Here is a 24,815-nt window from a genome sequence, read left to right on the forward strand (position 1 = left end):
ATGTTCACAATTGTACTAATAAAAATTCAACAACTTTTTATAAATTTCAGAATATGTTTCTTCACCATCTGCTAACTCCCCAGTCTGCGTGACCAAAGCCAGTCTAATGTGTTTGCAAAGCCCAGGTGTCTTTAACTGAGTACAAATAAATGAATAAATAAAATAGAAAATATAAGATTTCTCTCCTAACCTATCAGTGCATTTTTGGAAATGCTGCTCACTGCCTAAAACAACTCATCACGACCCCTATGTCCTGTAAATTCAAATTGCCTCTCCCATCCCCAAATAAATCTCAGCACCATGGGTGGTCGGGCTTACTTTTCTGCTGCTCCTTGCTTATGGAATGCCCTTCCTGACCATCTTAGACAATTGAGAGTTTTAAAAAGGGACTTAACACATTTCTTTTTACTAGAGTTTTTGATTGTTAATTTAATTTGATTTTTAACGTTTGTGATGTTAGCACATTGCAATTTGTTTAAATGTAAAGTGCATTATAAATAAAATGTATAATTATTATATATAGATACACAACATAATGGAGCATGCTTGAAGATTTGATATAAGCGCAGGGTTTGCACAATATGACGCTCAGAACATGTGCTGTGTTTACTCGGCTGAGGCTGAGAAGGAGCACATTGTATTACATTTCTAGACTCTGTAGGGAGAATATGGTACCTATTGTCAGTTAACATGGCAAAGAACCACATATTACAAACAGAAAATTAATTTTACTGATACACAAAAGGACCAGCTGACCAGTACCACAGCCAGTACAAAAACGATAAATGGAAGTGCATATTTGTGGTGGTACAGGCAGCCAGTCAAAGTGCAACTGACAGAATACTGACAGTGAGGCCAGCTTAACACCCAGAACGTATCAGACTCCCCATCTACTTGTGGCCAGAGCATCTGTGGTCAACACTACTCTGCATGTGGACCACAAGGAGACTCAGACTTAGGTTCCCCTGGGCTTTAATAGCTCCTTTAAAAATATGAAAATTGCAAATGCCATTGATGCTATTGTACCTCCAATCCATAACAGATCCTGGCTTATAAACTATATGCTGGTATCAATCAGAATGTGTTATTCATATTCACTCTGGAGAACAACTGGTTTTAAAAACATGAGCAAAGAGAAACTAGAGGGTGAAAGTTCTTCAAAGAACTTTCGTGAATTTGGTTTCTCACATATTGGTAGCATCGTTGCAACATTAGCTTATATGCTGCTTAATCGCTATGACTTTATATTAATAGAACAATCTATCCAATATCCACCTTCAAAATCCATCTTAAGTAAGTGACCTGTTCACTCTAATGGTCACATTAAAAAGAAATACGAGAAAGAACCCTTTGGCAAACGATTTGGTGCAAGAAATGTGCAGATTGAGCAAGAATTGTTTGTGTTATGGCAGGGTAAATACACACAAACATTTTTTAAAAAAAAGGTGTGCTCACCTGGTCAAACAATACATTTTGATTGCCACCTTTAAAAAATTTCACCTTAAGAAACCCACAATTTTATTAAGACATCAACCTTAAAAACAACATTATTTGGATTTCCACCTTTAAAATCTTAGATACTGCTTGTATATTTCTGTCACTCAAATCCATCCTCTTCACCCCCCCCCCCCTTTCTGTCTCTCACACACGCAAGCAGACACACAGCTGAAGGACTGAGACATCCAGAATTCAATGAATTTCTATGGGGGTCCACCCTCCAATCAAATGCTTATAGCTTGAAATGTTTTCCTGCTCATTTTTTAAACCAAAACATACTGTAGCGACAAGGACACTCTGGGGATCGATCTGGTCTAAAAAATTTTCATTTTGAGCAATAATTGATCATGTCATGATGAGTTAATCACAGAACAAATTTTTGAAAAATTGCAGGCTGAGCTGCTTTGAAATACATTGAACTCTATGGGAGCCGAAACCCTCCCTAGTGCCGAACAAAAATTCATAACTCAAGCTGAAAGTATAAGGAGGTTATGTGGAAATATTTGGCTGAAAATGTAGCAAAATAGATTCAGAGATATTAATTTCAGTGCATTCCTATAGGAGTGTACACACCCTCCAAACAAATGCTTATAGCTCGGAATAGATTTCACAAATGGCTTAACCGAATATACCTTTACAACGAAGACACTCTGTGGGATCGACACCGGGGATCAACTTAGTGTAAAAATTTTGCAGTTTGAGCAAGAATCGATTGCATCATTACAAGTTAATCACAGAACAAATTTTTGAAACTGCACACTGAGCTGCTCTGAAAATACATTGAACTCTATGGGAGCTGAAATCTTCCCTAGTGCCAAAAATTCATAAATCAAAAACCGTATTTTCAAAGGATCTCTAATGTGCAGGTGTTAGAAAGGGGAAATTTCCCTACTATTTAAAATTTAAATGAAGTCTCTAAGTTAAAGTATAAGGAAGTTTTGGAGAAATGTTCAGCTGAAAAGTGACAAAAGGCTTTCCAGGCAGAGGGGGAAATATTGAAAGGGGGATTAAACGGGAAGGATGAGCGTGAGTTTTGGAAGCTCGTATTCAGAAATACGTAAGTCGGATCGCTCCAAAACACACAAGCAACCAGAGTTGGCATAGGATCTATCTAAGTTTCAAGGATCTAAGGATCTAAGTTTCATTGCTGTAGCATAAAAACCCTAGGAGGACTAGCTTGTTAAGCCGGACCACCATTAGCCGTTTAGCCATTGTCACAGGTTTTTCTGGCATTTCAAAAATAGGAAAGCCCAAAATACATACCCTTGTATTGGAAGCTTTGGTGCTTCATACCAATGTCTTTGTTTACAATAATAAACTAATTTTATAGTTTTGTAATTATTACTTGTTTTTGAACATTTCTAAAATCAAGCAACTTAACATTTTATCAGCCAAGTAATCTATACTTGATAAAAGTTACAGGACATTGCTTGAACTATATATTTATTACTGGCCTAGCTACATTTCTATAAGGGCCTGGCTGATAAAACGATGCAGTACCAAATTCACAGCCTCGTTTTCTTGAGTAACACCTCGCTCTGGTGTTCTGGCTTTAATAATCCGGAGACTTTGTCTGTTTTCTTGTGAAGTTAAACAAAAAGCTGTGCAGATGTAATTTACTCGACAGCAAGTCAGTAACAGTGAGACAATGTTTGTCTGGGTCACAGAAACATTCTCCAAACATAAAAAAGAAACTATGATTAATATTACCTAGAAAAACGTTCAACACATTTCTGTTCAAGGCTCCAGTAAAACACTGAGCTGCTCACCGCAGTGTATGGTGGACTTGCAGCGCTGAAGCAGCGCAAATCTCTGACCCCTTGAACTCACATTTTTTATGTCCCAAAAAGAGTACTTGTCCAGGAAAAAGAGGACGTTTGATCACCGCCAAACAGTTCCAAATTTAGTTCACGAACTGGAACGTTAAATATGGCTGAACTAACAACAGGGTGTAGTGGCACCACTTCAAGTTCCCTCTGTGAAATACAGCTGAATTAACAGTTCCAACCTGGACTTAGCAGACATATAGCTTTCATATGTACAGAAAGCAATTGTGGATGTTGCAATAGATCCTGACAAGATTATTAAAGTGTTCTGGAGATCATGTGGTGATTACCACCATAGAACCTTAATGGTTTTTCATGCAGTAGGATCTAAGCTCCACACACACACACACCATTGTGGTTTCCAGTCTTGCCCTTTACCCACAGTTGAGGAACACTGAAATTTAACTGTTTTTAGTTAAATGAGCCATGCACAATCCTTGCTCATATAGAACAAGAGCTTACCTTGAGGCTGCTTTTATACCCAAGTATGTAATGAGCTCTGTAATGTGTTTTGAACAATGCCAATGTCACAACTTTTTAGAATACCTTGAGTTACAAGGTTAATTCGTTCTATGACTGACCTCGTAACTCAATTTGCTTGTATATTAAAATTTCCCCATTAAAATTAATTGAAATGCTTAACCTGTTCCAGCCTCCCAAAAATACACACCCATTTTTTAAATAGGGAAAAAAATGTACTTTATAAATGACAAATTATGAATTAAAAAAATAACACATAAAAGAATGTAAAGAAATAAACTGGTTCTATTAAGTGTATTTTCCTTGAAGATAAGACGAAGTTGCTGGCAGAGGTGGAGGAGACTGGTGGAGAAGGTTGTGGAGTTTTTCATTTCATTTTAACTTTCTTGCTACACATTTAGTTGCTACAAAAAACAGCAGTAAATCTGAGATGTCTGCACAGAAAATGATCAAGTGAACTGAACACTCACTGGGTTACCGAGTAGCATAAGCTTGCTCACTTGTAACTCTGATCTCGGCTCGCATCACAAAAGCAAAAAACACTTCCAGTATGAGTTTGGAATTGGTTTCGGTCTTTCCCAGGCAGGACGAAGTAAAAATTAAACACAAAAATCAAGTAATGACAGTTATTGTATACAGAAATGGTTTATTGTAGGTTACCTTTCATTACGTTTGTAGAGAAATCTGGGAAAAATGAATCTGGAGGGGGGGGGGGGTGTTTGACCGTATCTTAATTTATCCTGATGTAACTATTTACAGTACTACTGAGTCACAGTGATAGCTTTGAAAATATGGATCAAACCGCTTGGAAAACATTTTGTACAGAACTGCGCATTTACACAATTCATTACAGTTTAGAAGATCCAAATCCACCTGGGTCACTTGAAACAATCATATTATTAAAGTACATTCAGTAGGCTAATCTTAAATCAAGTGTTACTCATTTATGAAAAAGTTCACAAACAAGTTCAAATTCTATGCCCAAGATCTACAGGCCAGTTCAATATTTCTACAGCATTCAGACAGTAGTACTGGCGCCATAAATATGTACACCTATGCCTGCCAAACTAACAGGAAACAGTTCACTGCGCGGACTCTTTTGTTGTCATGTTTTGTCATGTATTGCTTTTTTTCCCCCCAGACTCCTGTGGTACTGTAGTTCTGCAGACTGATAATAGACTGCCAACTACATGCATGCAACGTTGCCCTAACAAAGCTGAGCAAGTACTCTGGAGAGGTCCTTTGGAAATAAGAGTACACCATAAAAAACAGCTTGTGTGCAATTACGTCTGCAAGACTGTCTTGGTAATGTAGAAATCATAAAGAATGTTTTTTGTTTCTTTAAAAAGAAAAAAAAGAAAAAACTTCTTTTATTCACTAATTGTCCAAAAACAAAGATATTTAAATAATCTTCTAATGTTCTTCTTCATGACATTGCTCTGGGGTGAGTTTAGCCTCCCTTAGCTCGACCAACAGGGCTGCAGTACAGGAATCAGTTTCGTGCATGTACCTCTTCAGGCAGACGTCACACCAGAAGGCATCACCTTCCATTTAAAAGTCCAATCCACAGTCCAAGCAGAGGCTACTTCGATTATAGAAACAAATATTCCAACATAGGTTTTGAAATAACAAAAAAGATTTTCCGATGTACATATTAGATGTATACACATTTACACATTACAAAGTCATTTACCATTTCATTCAGCTTGTTCAGAGGAAGAACCAATCAACCCCTTGATCAAGTCAAATTCTTACTTCAAAGTTGATCAAAATCTCATCCTTAAATCCACAACCATTAACTTTTTTTCCCAGTCATTTATGTCAAAACAAGGTGTTCGAGCGGTTTCAAAAGTATGGCTCCAGTTGTACCCATCTGAATGTAGTTTAAGTTACTCCTCTCCTCTTCGCCTCTCGACCACATTAATATTGGGCACCTTATTAAGCACAATTTATTTCTTCTGAGGACCAGGCTACAGGATTTCATTGCCTTGGTGTCGTTTTCCATAGTCCACACCATGATCACCAGGAACTTCTCGGTCTTCATCATCTGAAAGACAAATTAAAGCAAGAAAGTACTGTAAGAAAAAACAGGTGACATGAACTCTGCTCTTATGGCTGACGAATCGTTATCTATGAAATTTGGATGGAGACAAGATGACTGACTTTTTTGGGGGGTTTTATACTGATAAAACTTTTTCGATCTTTATATGCAACTGATGTTTATAGACATTAGAAGTCCATGAATGAAAGATAAAAGATCTTTTATTTTTACAAAATGCAAAAAATAGTCCAACTGCTGTATATCACAGGTATAAAACTGGAGGTGGGCAACACCACAGAAAACAAGCAGGTAATGGAAAATGGCAAGGTGTGAGAAGTCAAGATAAGGAAACTCAGACTCCCTGTTTTACACGCAAGCACTCAAAATCAGAAAGAAACATTCAATGAAAGAACACGAAAAAGGTTAACAACATATACACACACAATCTTAACGCAAAGGCAGTTTTCACACACATGATTTGAAGCTCTGTGTCAGGGAAAATTTTTCTGCCTTTTAAATTAATACAGAAAATGTTATAAATAGCATTGTAATTATTTTGCAAAAGTAAAAATGCAAGATGTTCTATAGTGTATAATTTTAAATTCTGTGTATTATATTTCTGAACATAAATGTGGTTTGGGGGAAAAATAAAATTAAAAACAAAAAAAAAAACATATCAGAGACATTGTCTGATTTCCTACCAGTACAGAATAAATTTTCACAATTCCACATGTTAGCTTGAAATTTTTTCCACTAGTGCCACCTCAGGTCTGGAAGTTCAAAGTGTGAAAACGCCCTATTAGTGTGACAGATGTCAAACACACTGACTGCTGCACAAAAAATAGCAAAGCAAGAAACGCACAATGTACAGATAAGAACTGCTGAATGAAGCATGCTTTAAAATAAATAAAAACAAACACCAACAACAACAAAAAAAAAAACCTTTACTCATGAAACCCAAAGCTCAAAGACATACAGCAGTCTCACAGCATTAACAAAGCCACACTCAACCGTTCACATCACACCCTTCACTCAAACACAAGCACCATAAGAAAGGATTTGATAGAAGTACAATCTGTGAGGTCAGAATGACTGAATCCTTAGCCACAAAATACAATTCAAATTTATTAGACATAAAAATGATTAAAAGTTAAATCTGATAGCCTGAGAACTTTAGCTTAGTGAAAAAATAAGCTATAAAATTCTAGAACCAATATGAAAATTTCACATTCATATGAATGTGACAGAAGCGTCAACTCATTGTTAAAACCCAAATGTAAGCTTGTGCAAACTAATCTGGGAAAGCAAGGTGGTAGCATCTGCAGCAGTGGCGGGGACGATGAGAAAAGCAGGGAAGGAGGAGGAGGAGAAGGAGGAGGAACATGGACGGAAGAGCGACACGGGGGATATTCCCCGGGCTCACCTTGGGCGTCTTCCTCACCGCCGTCGCCGTCCTCCTCCTCGTTGTAGGCCAGTTCGGCCTGCTTGTCAGCCTCGTATTCGCCCACGTTGCCATCATCCCCATTGTAGTCCGCCAGCTTGGAGCCATGCTGCGGATCTACAGGGGATTCATTTTCATCAAAGAAGCGGTCTGCAGAGGCAGAGTGGGGCCCCGTCAGGAAGAAGTGACAGTGAAAGAAAAAGGAAGAAAAAGGGGGAGAGAGGGGGAATAACAGACACGAGGAGAATGACAGAGAAAGAGATCAGTTAAGATTAAGAGGGAACCATGTTAGGAACAGAGAGGTCAGTAAGAGACATGGGAGTATGCAATAAGAGAAGTATACAGTATAAGTGAAGCTAGCCAAAGTGGTGGATGCTTGTTTCTTTAGTGGGTAGGTGCAACTTTATAGTGGGCTGTCAAAAAAATTGTCTCCTCTTTGCTGCACTACCAACTTCTACTCTTCTGGGAAGGCTTTACAACAGATGCTCGAACATCTGAGGATTTTACAGCATTCAGCTTTAGGTAATTTAAATGAGGTCCAGCACTAATGCTGGATGATTAGGCTTGATTTAATAGACTAGAGAATGCAGTTTTATTGCTCCACAACCTAATGCCTGGAATTGAGCATGGTGACTTTAGGCTTATGTGCAGCTGCCGAGAGTGTCCCATGTTGCTGAGTTTATTTCTGTTTCACCATTAAGTAGCTAAAAAATCTAATCATTTTGGTGTCTCGTGTTCTAGGCAGAGAATGATACATTCTAAAATTTCTGAGGTCTAAATATTATTTGGGAAAAATTGCAAGGAAAGTTTTTTTTTTTTCACCACAATAAGGACACGAAGATAATAATTAACTCATTATCAGGAGAAAGTAGTGGACAATAATGAGGAACAGGATAAGGAGAAGAAACAGAAGAAGAAAGAATGAATGAGGTGGAGGGGCAGGAGTGAGCGTGCAGAGCTAAAGCCAGGCAATAAAATTACCAACCATTCACCCTCATCATGCATGCATACAGTCTTGGAGACCCAACAGAACAGTACTGGTACAGCTTCTGCATGTTACAATCTTAGAACCGTTTGGATGAGAAAGGGCTGATTCGAGATCTGCATTCACACACAAACCCTCTAGTTTTAGGATTACCTTTAGTAAAACACCTTGTATGACATGACTATCGTTTTATATTGTAGCCTGGACGACAATGGACACAGACAATCGCTAAAGTAAAACTCTCCCCTCTAACCCATACTCACTTTGCCGATGTCTGAGGGCTGCAGCAGGTACAAGATCTCGGCTGAGTTGAGGTTCAATGGGGTTGGGCAGGACCTGTGCAGGGTTTGGTGGAGGAGGCAGTGCTCCCTGGCCCTGCTGGTTATCAGGACCTGTAGAGGTAACATTAATAGACCAAATATGAGGCCGTGTTTCCACTGGGAGCTCTTGAACTGAGCATATTTGTGATTTCCTTGTTCTAATGCAGTGCGTGTAGCTCATACAGGGCTATTTGATTATTTAATTAGCTAAATCAGGCACAATAAACAGTTATTCCATCAATTTTTTGCTCACTGTAATGTTAAGTGTTTTGATTTGAAATGTTTCATTGTAGAAAAACTTACTAGCTCTGATGGTTTTGCAGCTGTAGTGATAGAAATGTAGGTTGTGATGTCTCAATGGAACTATATTTAATTTAATTTCCATTTCAAACCAACCACTTAACATTCTAGTGAACAAATTAAATTATGATGAAGTAAAACAACTGAGAAAATGGCAGGTTATGTTTGTTTTAAATGTAAATTTCCTGACCACGACATTTGAAAACAGTAGGTGGCCATGCACAGTGCAATGTTATGCTTTACTGATGTGAAAAAATCAAGAAAATAATGTCAATAACTGTACAAAGTCTTCACATATTTTAATATTTACAGCATGAAAAATTCTTAATGAAAATCAAGCCTTCTTAACTGTCAACAAACAAAGTAATGGAAGTCTGTCTTTCTGGTATTAAGCCAAATCCTTCACCTCTCAGTTGCCGACGCTGTTCTCCAAATTCATCTGCCTGGACGGCTGCCTTGTTGTCCTCATCAAATAGCACAGGTTTGTCCACCACTGGCTGGGGAACCTGCTGCTGGATCTGAGCCACGTGGTTGCCCATGCCCTGTCCTGCGCCTGCTTCCTGGGGAATATCAGGACGATCCAGAGGGAGACTGTGAACTGCATTGTCCCCAGCTAATGCTCCAGCTCGTTCCTCCTTAATCATGATGGCTGCCTCTGCTGGTTCCATGTGCTTTTGTGTGATGGCTGGCTTCTTCAGGGCTGCAAGATCATAAAAATAAGGTTGGAACACTCGTTGTATTTAGAATGTAAAAATTTACTCAATGTATTTGCAAAACTCTCTAAAAATTGAATAGATTTAGCTGGACTCAAAGAACTCACCACAGATCACAAAATTAAGCATAAAAAAAATTATATTTATTGGCTATTAATTCATTAATTATCTGTAACCGCTTATTCATTTTAAGATTGCGGTGGGTCCACAATCTACCCAGAGTCAGTGGGTGCAAGGTGGGAACACACACACACACTGGCGGGGATGCCAACCCATTGCAGGGCAACACACACACACACACTTCAGTCGCCAATTCGCCTACCAATGTGTGTTTTTTGACCCTTAGAGGAAACCGGAGCACCCGGAGGAAGCCCACGCGGACACGAGAAGAACACACCAAACTACTCACAAACAGTCACCTGAAGCAGGGCTCGAACCCACAACACCAGGACCCTGGAGCTGTGTATTTCTTGGTTATATATTTGAAAATGACAAAGCTTGTGTGACGCTGATTTTTGTCATGCACAATTTACCAATGAAAAAAACGTGTGATTCAATATGTAATCACCCAAAAGATGAAAAATAATAATACAGAAAAATAAAATCTAACTGTTTCATTCATTGACATTTCAGAGGACATTACCATGGCGAAGATGCCTTTATATATATATATATATATATATATATATATATAAAGCAGTAAAGAAGTTTTAATACTTGCTATGAATTAGCTCTCATGTTTCCATTAGGTCTTTTGTGTTAAAACAGGCTTTACTGCTGTGTAAGATAAGGTTTGAATGCATTATTTTAAACCATAAAAGTGTTTCCATGCTCATTAGTTCTGCCTGGACAGTGTTAAAAATAACCATTAATAACTTCAGAAGCACAGCAATTTATGAAACACTTTTACTGTAGTTTTAAACAAATTCAAAACAAACATACATGTAAACGTACATTGCACAACCACAGATAAAATTGTGCACACACACACACACACACACACACACACGGGCAGTGAGTGCACACACCCAAGCAGCACTAGGCAGTCATTGTCCAGGGAGCAGCTGGGGGTTAAGTGCCTTGCCCAAGGGCACACCAACCATGGGTTTTAGGGTAGGAAAAATCAATATGCTAAATACGTGAAACTTTACTATCAGCAACTGAAAGATGAGTTTAAATATAGAAACAATTTTGAAGTATTACGATCCTCAGTTTACACATAAATAGGTTGCAAACAAGTGCTTTCCCTACTCCAACTACGTTTCAGTCAGGATTAGTTGATACCAAAGGAATTCCAAATGTTATAATACTACAAAATAACATAATAAAACAAATGTTCATATTTAAAATGTGTCTTAAAGTTTTCACAAATAAGGCCCACTGCTTTTTGCGTACTTACCAAAGTGCACATCATCCAATTTTCCTACTTCACCGTCCTCAATGCCAGGCATTCCAGCATCACTTCCTGGCTTTACCATCTCCTCTGCGAAAACAGATACAAATTTATGTTAAATGTTAAAATGTTTATTTTATTTAGTTTCACAATTAAATGCTCTTTATAAACAATTATTAATGAGAATGCCACACAAACGTCAGCATTAATGGGAAACATGAAATTACATTTGTGCACACATTTTTGTCTAAAATCACGTTTTTGTTAATTTTCTACAGAGAGCACACTTCTGTATTTACTACTACTGGCAAATTGCTGAATAAACCACTGAAAAAAAAATGTGGCCTGTGCAAACTTTATAGCACATTTAACATACATTTATTCCCAATATGTTAAAAACAGGGTGACACAGTGGCGCAGCAGGTAGTGTCGCAGTCACACAGCTCCAGGGACCTGGAGGTTATGGGTTCTGCTCCGGGTGACTGTGAGGAGTTGGTGTGTTCTCCCTGTGTCCGCGTGGGTGCTCCGGTTTCCTCCCACAGGCCAAAAACACACGTTGGTAGGTGGATTGGCGACTCAAAAGTGTCTGTGAGTGTGTGAGTGAATGTGTGTGTGTCTGTGTTGCCCTGTGAAGGACTGGCGCCCCCTCAAGGGTGTATTCCCGCCTTGCGCCCAATGATTCCAGGTAGGCTTTGGACCCACCGCAACCCTGAACTGGATAAGCTGTTACAGATAATGAATGAATGAATGTAAAAACATAAACTGAAATAAAATACAAACATCTGTAGATTAATTAAATATTTGTGTTCAACAGAGTCTCTGTGTTAATTCTTCTGCCTTTTATTTGGGGGTAAAACATCCATGTTACAAAAGAAAGCTATAATAATGGCAAACTATTGAAAGATTAGTTTTTAAATTAAATACTTCACAAATATTGTACAAAGCACAATATAATTTACTTCCCAACTGTGTTCAGATGTTGTTTGAACTAAAAGAGAGCAAAAATGATCTTAGGGGAAAAGGTATGCTTAAAATAAACAAGAGCAACAACACATAAAGAACAGATGTACATCCGTCAAGGGGGTCAACTGGGGGATATTTGTGGAATAGTTTTGATAAGGAATTAAGTAACTCTAGCCCACTTTGCAAGTTTAAAAAGGTGGTAAGCAATTTTAAAAGAGGAATGAATGTCATTATTATGTTTGAAAAAGTGTTTTTACACATGTATTAATTCAACTACTAACTAACAAAATATATATAGTTAAAAAAAAAAAAAAAATTGTAACTAAGCAATACCTTTCATATCTGGGTTGTCATGATGACGTGTGGCCTCCGTGTGGCGCTCTCCGGCTGCTTCTACCTCTGTACCCCCCTCAGCCTGAACAGCAACAGCTCCAGTTTTACGAGTGTCCAACACACTCTGGGGAGCAAGATATGAACAAACACAAAATAAGAAAAAGGGAAAATGAGAGAAGAATTTGAGACAGAGACAAAGGCAGGTATCATGGGTGAGCAAGACAGAGAGAGGCAGAGAGAGAGAGAGGCAGAGAGAGAGAGAGAGAGACAGAGAGCACAGAGAGAGAGAGAGAGAATTGTGAACAGAACAAAGAAAACCTCAAGCCATCAGAAATGTAGCCAATGCTTTTACCTTTCTGAGTTTGGCAGCTTCCTCCTCCATTGCCTTCTTGCTCTCCTCATACTCATCTTTAAGCTGTGCTATCTGTCTTCCACACTGCAGGCTAGTTCACAAACAAACAAGCACACAAAGATAAGCAGATAGACAGATAAGCAGGCACACATGACAGACAGACAGTACTGGAACAGCAGCTCCTCTTAGAACTACACCGAATATTGAATGGCAAAATTAACAGCAATCACTCAATCCATCAATAAACACGCCAAAAAAACTCCATGTTGTAAAAGTCTAAATAATAAAGCCCAGAAATGAGTGTGTTAATTGTGTAGTGCCTGGGGAAATTTGATACACTGTTGTAAAGTGCAATGAATTAATGAGAAATTATGAATCATTCCAACAGTCTGTAATGAGCTTGCTTTCTCACCTCTCATATTCAAGTTTCCTCTCCAGATTGGTGCTGTTCTTCTTTACCTCCCTCAGCTGGTCCTCCTGTCTGATAATTTCTTGCTTCAGCTCCTTCACCTGCTCTGTATGTAGAAACACGCCAAATAAGCAAAATGCTTACAATCCTTAAAAGTCTTTAAAATGCTTCTGTGCATGCATATGGAATGGGTTATGCCTAGATTTTTTAATTTAAGTAAAGAATGTGTGGACAAAAAGCAATGATGGTAGCAGCTACGAAACAGCATCCTTTAGTGCTCAGCTCTCACCTTTCATTCTGTGAATTTCAGACATTTGGGCTGTGACATCATTTTGTAGCTTCATCTGTGAAATGAAAGGTGTTAAGAGTTAATATCAAAATAATTAGAGAATAACAAAAAAAATCATTACAGAGAATAAATCATGTACAATGGTTAAACTTATTTAAACTTTTTTTTTTACTTATGGGTCACTTCACTTGATCTTGCTGGCCTGAAACCTGTACCCCTTTTAGTACTTTTGTTGTTACAAGAGAGTTTTTGGGTTTTTAGATACATGACTAGCAATCTGGAGGGGCACATATTGATCTGTATAAAGCTTTAAACGAAACAATGTCAAGATTGTGTTAGTACACAATCACAACATTGTAAAGGACTGACCTTTCAGGCCAGACAAGCCTTGTTATACTGGACTGCAATTAGCTGCATATTATTTCTTACAAAATTGGCTGGGAGTCATTTAATTTGAAAAAGCATTTGGATTGGTAGTTTGGTTCTTTTGTCTGAGAACCCTCTACCTAGACCCACACCCACGAAGAGGAGGCCACAGCTGGCACATGAGAAGTGAGGAACCAAGACAACTTGAAGCATGGCTCTGCCCTCAGACATCTCCATGACATCATCTTATACTAAAAGTTGTTGCCAAGCACAGCAAAACCACAACAATATTTTGATGCCCAGGTGAAACTAGACAGAAAACAAGAGGCGGAAACTTGTGAAGTAAAAGTGATCCACAAGAGATGAGGATAAAATAAACAACAGGCATTAAAGACACAAGATAAAAAGGCAAAATAACAAAATTAAAAAGCAAGCAAAAATGGCTAAAACCAGTATGCTAGGTTTTCTTTTTGTTTGTGACAAAGAAACAGCATCTGAAGATTTTTAGACAAAGAAGAGACCTCAAAATGTTGTAAAGCATGAACCAAGATGAGGATATTGCTCTTTTCCTGATTCTTAGGCGGATATATATTGTCTTATTTTTGCTGTAGATGGAACTGACTCTAACTACATGAAAGTAAACAGAGCAAAATATCTAGAAACATGAACTCAAGTAACAAATGAGTTTCCGTGGTAATTCAAACAGTGAATAAACAGTCATATTCCCCCTCAAACATACGTTACACCTTAATACATACAATACTCTAGAACTCATCATCATCATCATCATCATTTTCTTTTCCGCTTTTCCATTTCAGGGTCGCGGTTGCACTAGAACTACTTATTTTAAATATTCTATGTTTTCTGAGACCTTAAAATTGGCACCAAATACCCCGGACAACATACTGCACAATATAAAGAACCCCACATATGTAAAAAATATAAGACAAGGCCAACAAACTTACTTCTCTAAATATATTTATATGAACAACTATTAATATAGCATAATGGCAACTGTCTTTGCAATACCAAGCCTAAACTATTCGACTGTACCTGCCATTTTGTCTACATTGGGCTTTGAAAATCACAACAACCGCTAAGGTAAAGTTTAGCATTGTTTACTCATCATCTTTTCGCATGTTGCAAGCTGTTTTTTGGGTCTGAACACAGTTTAGCCGCAAATCAATTTTGACAGATCAGTAGAGTTGTTTCGTTTCTTGTTGCACCATGCAGCTCTTACTGAATTATTTCTTTGGCCACAAATCCAAGGACTGTTTGTATCTCTGCCAAAGGTGCTATTGTATGTTAGATAAAAAACAAATGTGCTTGCTACTTTAGCTAGGAGATATTATAGAATGTTCATTTGTGCTGGATGGCTGCATTTTTTGTACACAGTGACAATTCTCTCTGGCCAATCAGCATTCTGCAAGATTTACATGTCACATTTACAAGTCCCTACTCACCTTGCTTGGAACCATATGCGAGCAGGTATTAATATAGTACCCAATTCCAATACCTGGTACCAGAATGACCTAATGGCAAGGCAAGCAAGTCAAGTAGAGTTGAGTAGGTACCATGCAGTGAAAAAGTGCCATAACTGCCCCTGTGAGTCAGTATGCCTTAATGTATCTAGGACATTTTTTTACTTATGAACATGACAGATGTTTATCACAGACACAAGGCATAAAACAAATACCACTAACCTTAAGGTCTGCAAAAACAACCCCTAAAACCCTGACCCTGTTCATGAAAACAGTTACAAAAATGTAAACTGTCTCACCAGATCACTAAGCACTAGTTTATCAAACCACTTTACTTGACAGTTGACTTAACAACTACATATTTACAGAAAGTTATTTAACCAACAGCACAGAAACATTTAACTTATATTTCTGTTGTTAGTCGTTCCCTTATTAGCATTGCCTAGCATATGCCCTTTTCACACATGAACTCCAAAGAATTTCTATAGAAACTCTAGATTATCAGGTCTGGAGTCGTTCACACAAACACACAACTCATAGTGAGATATTTTCTGCCTCTAGGCACGCTCTAGCACCTGGAGATGAAACATGTGATTTAGGCGGGTCACACAGCATTTACTAGGGCTCGAGGAGTATAAAGTCCAGGATGAATGTTGTGGTTGTGTTCACACACAGCTCCTCCGGGTAAACGCCAGAACATTTCTGGATTATCATGCATGTGTGAAAGTATGTCTGCTGAAAGCATGCTCTAGTTAGTGATAACCTTTAATTCATTGATATACAAAGTTGCAGTATAGCAGTACCTTATAAGCCTTAGTGGAAGCTGTATCAAACAAGATGGCTAGAGGAAGGAGTCATGTGAACTTTTATACAAGTGGAGTAAAAACCCAATGGAAAAGTCTCAATGTGTAAATGAATGGCACTGAATAGAGACAATTTTTATAGACATATAACAATTGTTAATGTGTCATTGTGCTTGTCAACGTAAAGCAGAGATGTTATACCTGGGGGGGTGCACAACATTTTATTTGCTATATTTTATTTATTTTTATTATTATTTTTATTTATTTATTTTAAATACAGCTGTCGAACCTGAATACAGGTGGAGTGGAACATTGCCTTACCAAATATCCGAACCTCGAAATTAAACCCTGACTACCTTCACAATGAATGGATAGCCAACTATTCAGGGCCAGCACTAATATTTAGTAAATTGTTTATGATTATTAAATAATAAATATTTATTTTGATTACATTTATGATAAATTTATAATATACTATTTATATTAACACAAAAAATTAACATTTCCCACAATAAACAATGAATATAGTTGTTATATATTTATCTATAGCACTAGTCACCTGCTTACACAAGATTTGACACTAAGGAATTAAACGGGTACTCTCACTGCTGTAATAAAACAAAACAAAGAAAAAAGCCCCTCACAGCAGACAGGAAGTCTCACATAAAAGAGCATTACGTTCATGTCGCAAATTAAGGTGGATAAAAACTTTGCCTAAATGATTTTTTCACTTAAAAATGGCAACCATTCAGTAAATATCCATATGTTGACTCTTCTGGCTTCAAAGGCTTACTGTAACACCTAATGTGAACATGAAAACCGGTTTCCTAAACCTTTTCGCTCGTCAACATTAAAACAATGAAGAGGATCATTTAAATATATCAAAGCAGATAATTCATGGCCAAGGTAAGGAGTCATAAATCATAAAACTACAAAACAAAATACTGAAGAAAAACGGTACCGTTATTGTCACACAAGCCCTGTTTCGCTGATTACTCAAAAGATTGCAAGAGGTTGATATTGAGATAATAAACAATAAGTGAAGAACTCATAATTTTCTACAGAAAATGAAGCCCATTGTTTGCGCCAAGTCTCTAACCTATGTGTTTTAGGTCTATATACACTGCAATTGCTTCAGATGTGACCCAGAAAAATATTCCAGCTAGTCATGTGAGCCCTCATTGTAGCCTTGAGAGGACAATCATAGCTGTCATAAACTTTTCAACTACCTGTACTAAGAAAATTGAGAGTGAAGTTCATACAATTATATATATTTGTTTTACAAGTTATGTGCTAAAAGCAGGAACGGAAAAATGTAGCTTGCATATAATAACACAGTCTGGGATACAGAACATGTAGGTGGTTTTCATCCCTCACAAATTGGGCTTAAAACTGTCTGACGTGGCAGTGTGACCTCACTATCACCATGATCCTTTGGCATGAAACAAAATGTTTTTAAAAGAGTGCATTAACTCTTAGATACAATACCTGAAACTTTTGTTAAAACACATCAAAACAAAAGTACATTGTGGAATTACTAGGTTACCAAAAAAACTAAATCCAAGAGTTTGAGATTTAAAACTATATTTAAAAGCTATATTTAAGACTCAGCCAAGCCAATATGCCACCGTGGAGTTTTCTAATGACAAAGCACACACACTCCCTTGAGCAAACATCCGTGGTCTGAAAGCATACAATTCCTTTGAAAGGACACTCCCCCTCAACCGTGGACCTCTAAACCTCCTAGCCAGTCCAAGACGCATATCAATATACCCTGAGAACAAAAGAGGGAGAGAGAGAGCAGGCTGTACCAGAGGGCCTGGGCAGTGAGGAAACCACTGGGGGTTTTCTGGCTGCCCCAGCCCTGGCTACACAGATGGGCCCTGACAAAATGTCTCAGCCAGGTCACACATCCACAGGGAAGCCTGGGGCTTGTGTCCACAAAGAAAGAAAGAATGAGTATGAAAACTTCAGAGGAGCTTCTTGGTATAGTGACAGTAAAAATAATAACTTAATAATAAGTTATTATAATAATAATAATAATAATAATAATATATGGCTATGTTATTGTAGTAATGCTGTAACAATGTGGGACAAAGACGTATGTTATGAAAATTATATTTTTTAAATCATTACTGATAACACGCTGTCTACTGTCAACATTTTCATTGATTATCTTAATCACAAGTATTATAGACAACAGTTATTTCAATAGCTTACTTAAGAACAAAGTAGCAGTAGCAACGATAAACATATAAAAACATTTTAAATTACATTTCATGATATTTTCTACTAGACTTTTCTCAACAAATCCAGTGCACTAAACTAATATTTGTGCAACAAAAATGTAACTGCTGTTTTGGCCATCTAAATGATGGTGAATTTACAGTAAACATAGGTGGCATTCCCTTGAATATGTATCTTGCTACAAGTCTCTTCCACCTCTCTAAAATCCAGTTTAGCTTGTTTGGATGATATTGGAGCACCCTCTCTTTCAGTACATTTTTTTCAGTACAAAGACATTTTCAAAACAAGAGTTTTGCTTTAGCCAGCAACCTAATTAAATGCTTTGATGAACTGCTTGTACTTTGCTACAGGTGAAATTGTTACTGAATTGAAACATGTAAACTCTGTTAAGTTTTTGTGTGATTTCTAAATTTAAATCTAAATTTGTGGAAACATCTGGTCCCTGCAATTGTAGCTGAAGTTATGCTGCACTTGTCACATTCACAGACAAGAAAATCACATTACACACTGATCACAAAAACACATATGATGGAGGGAGGAGAATTGTATGAGTAATGATTATAATGAGGTTGAAAAATACTAGTTTACTCCTAATTAGACTTTTGCAATGGGCGTAGCTACATTTTTGAGAAAGGAAACTCCAGTTAGTCATAAACAGTTCAGGTTGTTGAATGTTGATCCAGTAAAGCTGAGCAGGCCGCCCAGCCCAGAAGAGAACAGCTCTTTATTGTAATTCATCCAGTGTCTTCTGTGGCTATGACGACCATAATTGTTCCAACAGTGAATTTAACTTTTGGGGCAAGCCTAACTACACATCTAGCAGAATAGGAACAAAAGAATGAGGTATTGTGTAAAAGGCATCCCAGCAGCAAAGTGCACACTGAGAGATGAAGAGCGATGTGAACAAGACAAACTGCTTTCATGCTCGCTATAATCTGAATGTGAGAAATGCTGGCAAATTTGAAAAACTTGAAAAGCCTGCTCAGATAAATGTGTGGCCTTCAATTCAGTGTGAGATTACATACTCTTTCCTGGGTTTTGGCATTTTAGATTCAAAAGTGCCTCACGAAACTGGCTCAGTCAGTCACCCTGGATTCAGTGCTTTGCATCAATGATAGTGTCCTTGTTTACTTTTTAAGACTGCGGACACATGGGGCCTATGCCATAGCTACAGCTGCCGTTCAAGTCATCATAAATCATTGTCACTTTGAAAAGGGACATTTTACATAAATTAAACCATCCAGCAGAGATCATGAAAGGAAACGAAGGTTCTCCTAAGGCCCTGGGAAACCCTTCAGCAGTACTGCTGTGTCTTAGTGAGTGGCCTACATATATTCACAAACAAGCAGTTATGGCTTTAATGGGCACAGTTTATAATAATATAGGGACACAGTAATAAACAGACATAGATGTGAAGCTGAATTGGTAACAACTAAAAAACATGTTAATTTTTATTTTATAAAATGGTATACTAACCTTGCCTTCACACTAGCAGAAATGTGACAAGACAATGTGGCTGGAGTTCATTCATTTTAAGTGATAGCTGATGATTTCCATTGACATGAAGCAGCACTAAAGCTGAGGACATGAAGTGTAGCTTTATATTTCTTATTTCCTGTTTATAAACCTAAATTTCAAAAGGGAAAAAACTCACCCACAATACTCATAACCACATAACTCATCCACAATATGTTAAATATAATGTGCCTCATAACATTATATACAGCTTTACTAATGTCACCATACTGGAATTGTGCACAGCATGCAATAGCGCACACTATGAAATCACGTTTCAGACCAGTTGTAGCATCTCAAACGTTTGATTTTTTTCAACCCGAATTTGGACGTAGTGTAAACTTGCCACCAACTCAAGGCTGTGAGAGCACAGAAAGTAAACACAGGTACTTGCAGTGGAGCTCTACAGTGGAGGATGGATTAAACGGTACAACTATGAATAACTACAATATATTAAATAGTGCTAAATGCACATATCCCCAAATAACGAGTATTACCTGTAGGAGAACATTGTGAACCACAAAACATGCAGTTACAGCCTTTATTCCAACTGAATTCTAATTTTCCATTCCACCTTAAATGACAACACTGGCGCACGCTACGGCGATGTTTCTGAACCATTTAAGGTGGAATATAGCTGCAACTAAGCGCTATTCTACTAATCTCAAGCTCCATGACCCAAAAATGTTTTTTTTTGTGTGTGTGGATCTACACAAATAGTACACAGCAAGTTGTACGTCTGTATTTTTCTGTCTCTAAGGAAATGCAAGTTGCATGTTGCATTGTTGGGAAGTGTCGGGTCGTGCGTTATCTCTAGTCATGTAGTGTGTGTGATATATTTCCAGTTTCCGTCAAAATCGACAAAAACAGTCGTGTAGTGTGAAATAACCATTCTGTTTATAATCACGTCAGTACCTGCTTCATGGGGTGTGTCCCGAAAAGGGTCCTGTATACTACAAGTAGGGAATAGTGAGCAGTGGGCCATTTCCAACATACCTATGGTATCGGTGCTCTCTGTAGCCAATAATAACAATACTGTTTTTAAGTGCCAGTATCGGTGCCAATACGGATATGGTATCGGTTCAACACTAATAATAATAATAATAATAATAAAAACATGCATGGTGAGAAAAGTAGTGATAATGAGACATGAAGAGTGTCAAGGCAGTACAAGTGTAACATTATTGTGTTGCCAATGAACGTGTGATTTTGCCATAGTGTGAATCACAAAATGACAGTGAACAAGTTCAAAATGATGCAACAGATGAACAAAAGTACTACTGCCATACTGACCCTGGTGATCCAAAAATTACTGAATGAGAACTGTTTACAGCGATAGTGATAAGAACAGGACTTTATAGCCTTTATGGCTTTAATAGCCATTATTGTTGTCTGATTCTAGAAAAAAAAAGAGAATGTTCGCTTCTGATTGGTCTAACTCATTAACTAACATTTCACAAGCTCTGTTATTAGGAGATCAGTGATCTCCTGATAATAGGGCCAGTGTTTAGAAGGCTACGCCACTCTGGTGCCATATGTTAAAATTTTGCTTCCATGATTAATCACAGTGAAAATTAACTTCTGAACCTTTGAGAAGATGATGGTTGTCCAACACACTGAATTACTATTCCCACATGGACAGAAATGGTGCAGAGATCCTGAACATAAACAACCCCGTGATAATTGTGTTTCCCCACAATGGTAGACATCCTCTATAAGTGTCAATTATCTTCATTAATACATAACAATCCGTAGTTTAGCTTATGGCTGTTGACTAGTTGGTCAATAATTTATTAAGAACTGAAATTACTTTCATTTGACTTGGATTATAGATGAACATGAGCAAGATAAGAAAGCAAGATAAGATCTGAAACCTAACAGTAATCAATAGAGCGTAAAATATCAGTAATGAGTAAAGTATAGTTGTAACCACATTGGGGCAAATCAGCAAAAAAACAAAAAACAAAACAATAATTGTGCATTAAAATGTGCAGAAATACATCATATTTAAGTGTGTTCCATGAAGAGTTTATTTAAATAAGCCTCTAAAATTCCATCATTCTTCTGTAACAACGACCACCTATTACGATACAGCAAATCCAACCAAGTTGTGTAAAAGTAATGAGGAAGGAAGAGAGACCACTTTCACTACACAAGCTTTATTTTATCTTGTGTACAGTTCCTTCCCGGACTGTCACTCGATCCTTAGAATTATGAAAACCTAATGGAGTCAAATTACAAATAACACTACCTTGAAGCTACAACAAAAATTTACTTTGCTGCACAACAGAATGACGCCACAAAGTAAGACCTACTAATAAAATTTAATTGTACTGTAACTCTATAACTTAACGAGAACAGCTATTCTAACTACTGCCTCCAGTGCACCACAACTTACCTATCAATTAAAGTTTGCTGATTTCCTGGTTGCCAGTCTTATTAAACTTCAAGCACAACCATGTTAGGTCACACTATACATATAGATATAGTTTAGGATTTCTCCAATCAAACCATGTATCCAATTCGGGAGGGTGAAGTTTAGCACATTCTTCAAGACGTCTGCAGCCAGCCATCACTTCTTCTCCAACTGCTGCTAACTTTAAGCAAGTGATGCTTATTGTGCATTGAGAAGAATACTAACTGACCAGTTCTGCTATAATCATTCAGAGTCATGGTGGTGGTGGTACTAGTAGAGGGGAGAGCATCCCACCCAGAAAGAGAATAATTTTTGTGTTCTCTTGAACTTTATGGCCGTGAATTACTGAGACATGACCATAGATCAGCAGCCTCTTGAAGGGAGATACACACATATAGCCCTATAAATGACCTTGTTTTTACACTCCATCTGTTATTCTGCATATATTGTTAGCTGCCTTTCACTATAGTCTTCAGTGCTCAGGACATTTTTGTTTGTTAGCCTATTCACAGTCAAGGGATTTCACTGAAGTAATGCTGTGTCTGATCCACTCATACCGATGAAGCACACTGGCATGTCACCACCATGTCAGTGTCACTGCAGTGCTGAAAATGATTCATCACTCAAATAATAAATGCTCTCTAGAGCTCCTGACCATTAACGAACAGAGTGAAAGAGGGCTAAAAAGAATGCAGAACAACAGAAAGCATACAGTCTGGAGTTTATAAGGTCAGTGGAGCTGATAAAAGGGACAGTACACGTGGAAACAATGATGTCATTTAAGCAATTTCAACACTTCTGCGGAAATGCAGTCATCTCTGGTTTGTTTACCTTCAGAAGCTTGTTTACATTTTTTTTAAACATGGAATAGTAGATTTGAGTGTAGGTTTAAATTTGTAGCGCTTTCACTGCAGTTACTTGCATGCAGTTAGAATCCCACCTTAAGTAAGCTGAAGCAGTAAAAATAAGTCAATATTGCCCAACTATGTAGCAGGAATAGAGCAATACCGTCACCTGGTTAATGCTTTTTAACGTTAGGAAGTCTCTCCTTTGTCCATTGTGAATGTTACCTTTAAGTGTTGGGCTGAATAGTGTGTATTATCTTGTAAATATGATTCTACATTAATAGGTGAATTAAGAGTGTTGGTTTGGTTTTATTTAGTAGAAAGTGCGACAGCAGTTGTCATGAATAAAATCCTATCGATATTTGTCATGAAGAAATCCTGTTTAAACCTGGATTTCCAAATTTGGCCATTCCTTTTACTACACACTGATGACACTGTTTAAGTGCTGTATTGTCATTACAACTTTTCCAAAATGCTTACGAGCGCTGCCCACCTTCTCATCCGTGCACTTGCTGAGGAGCACGTCCCGAGCCTGCAGTTTTCCGTGCAGCGCACTGTAGTCTGCCTCCTTCTGCTCAATCTGCCGCCTATGCGCGTCCGCCTGCTGCATCAACTCCGAGCTGCGCTTCTCCAGACGACTGCGCGCCGCGTCCGTGCGCTTCACCTGCGCGTGCGCCTCAGACAGCTCGTCCTGCAGCCGCGCGTGCGCACTCCACACCGACCAGTAGTTGTAGGACAGTAGGGCGAGCAGCAGCAGCAGCGCGATGGGCACGACGCACGGCAGACGAGCGCCACGACGATTCGCCACGAACCCGACCATGACGAGCAGCGGAGAGGGGAAACAGTTAAAAGGAAAAAAGGTGTCCTTTCAGCGTGGCTTTAGAAAACAAACAGCTTTCACTACTGCCACTCTGTGGGAGCTGAAATCAGTCTAAACCACAAACATGGTTTAAACGTGTCCACTCATAAGTCGGGTCAACGTCGACATGTCCGGACAGCAGCAGTTATTTCCTTTCCAGTTAACGAGTGTTTCTGACACTTCCTTCTTGTTTTTTCCACTCGTTTGTACTCATCCAACGCCTGTCAGTGGAGGGGGAAATGTACAGGAAAACAGCCACCTAAGTTACAGCCTTAAAGACCCTTGCAAACACACATAAAACAATGAATACAATTTGAAGCTGTTCTTAAACTTTACACAGCACTTTCACTCACTCATTACACTAACCTACTGCTGTTGAGGACCCCAAAATATCAGTAAGAGAAACTGAGCTTAAAAGACAGCCAGCTGTTACATCTGTAAAACAGCGAACACAAGTCACCACAGACTCGCCGCCGTCCAGACCACAGAAACGTTACAGTTAAGAAATAATGAGGCTCTTCCAGGCTAACTAGCTTAGCTTTACGCTGTTCAGATACCAACAGCTGCACCAGATGTACACAGAGCACACTTAGTATAATTTCAAATGCAAACTAGCATTAAATACCCAACACAACTGGAATCACTTACTGGTATGAACTAAAATCCGCGCTCTTGTCTAATGTCGCTTCTCTTCGTTAGCCAGTGCGCTAACTGTCCACAGCGCCAGCGCTGCGCCAACGGACCGAGCGCATTTTACCACATCTAGCAACCAAACAATCCGCCTACCTCAGCTCCGACAACACGCAGACCTCTAAACTTGGTTTTAAAAACCTAAAGCTGTAGTAAAGAAAAATAACACCACCTCGAATGTGTGCGTTGTAGTATGTGAAGCTGAGAGTGGACAGAGACGTCTGAAAGCTCCGAGAGTGGAGCAGCTCCAG

The 24,815-nt window shown here is 38.3% G+C and overlaps 1 protein-coding gene across 5 annotated transcripts; it reads right to left on the minus strand.

The window, feature by feature from the left end:
* Nucleotides 1-4,105: 4,105 nt before the first annotated feature.
* Nucleotides 4,106-24,815, minus strand: LOC136679490 (protein GOLM2-like). 5 transcript variants are annotated; one of them, XM_066658028.1, is made up of 11 exons: nt 24,523-24,815; nt 23,509-24,095; nt 13,343-13,397; nt 13,057-13,159; nt 12,645-12,735; nt 12,293-12,416; nt 11,003-11,086; nt 9,297-9,590; nt 8,534-8,662; nt 7,268-7,435; nt 4,106-5,850 (listed from the first exon to the last, which is right to left on the minus strand). In XM_066658028.1, the coding sequence occupies exons 2-11, from the start codon at nt 23,833-23,835 to the stop codon at nt 5,774-5,776; spliced, it is 1,452 nt and encodes a 483-aa protein (XP_066514125.1). In that variant the 5' UTR covers nt 23,836-24,095; nt 24,523-24,815; the 3' UTR covers nt 4,106-5,773. The 5 variants fall into 5 exon arrangements, with proteins under 5 accessions (XP_066514125.1, XP_066514126.1, XP_066514127.1 ...); XM_066658029.1 differs by having other exon boundaries at nt 23,509-24,155; XM_066658030.1 differs by having other exon boundaries at nt 24,737-24,801.

The sequence above is a fragment of the Hoplias malabaricus genome, chromosome Y (genome assembly GCF_029633855.1).
Source record: "Hoplias malabaricus isolate fHopMal1 chromosome Y, fHopMal1.hap1, whole genome shotgun sequence".
Classification (NCBI taxonomy): domain Eukaryota; kingdom Metazoa; phylum Chordata; class Actinopteri; order Characiformes; family Erythrinidae; genus Hoplias; species Hoplias malabaricus.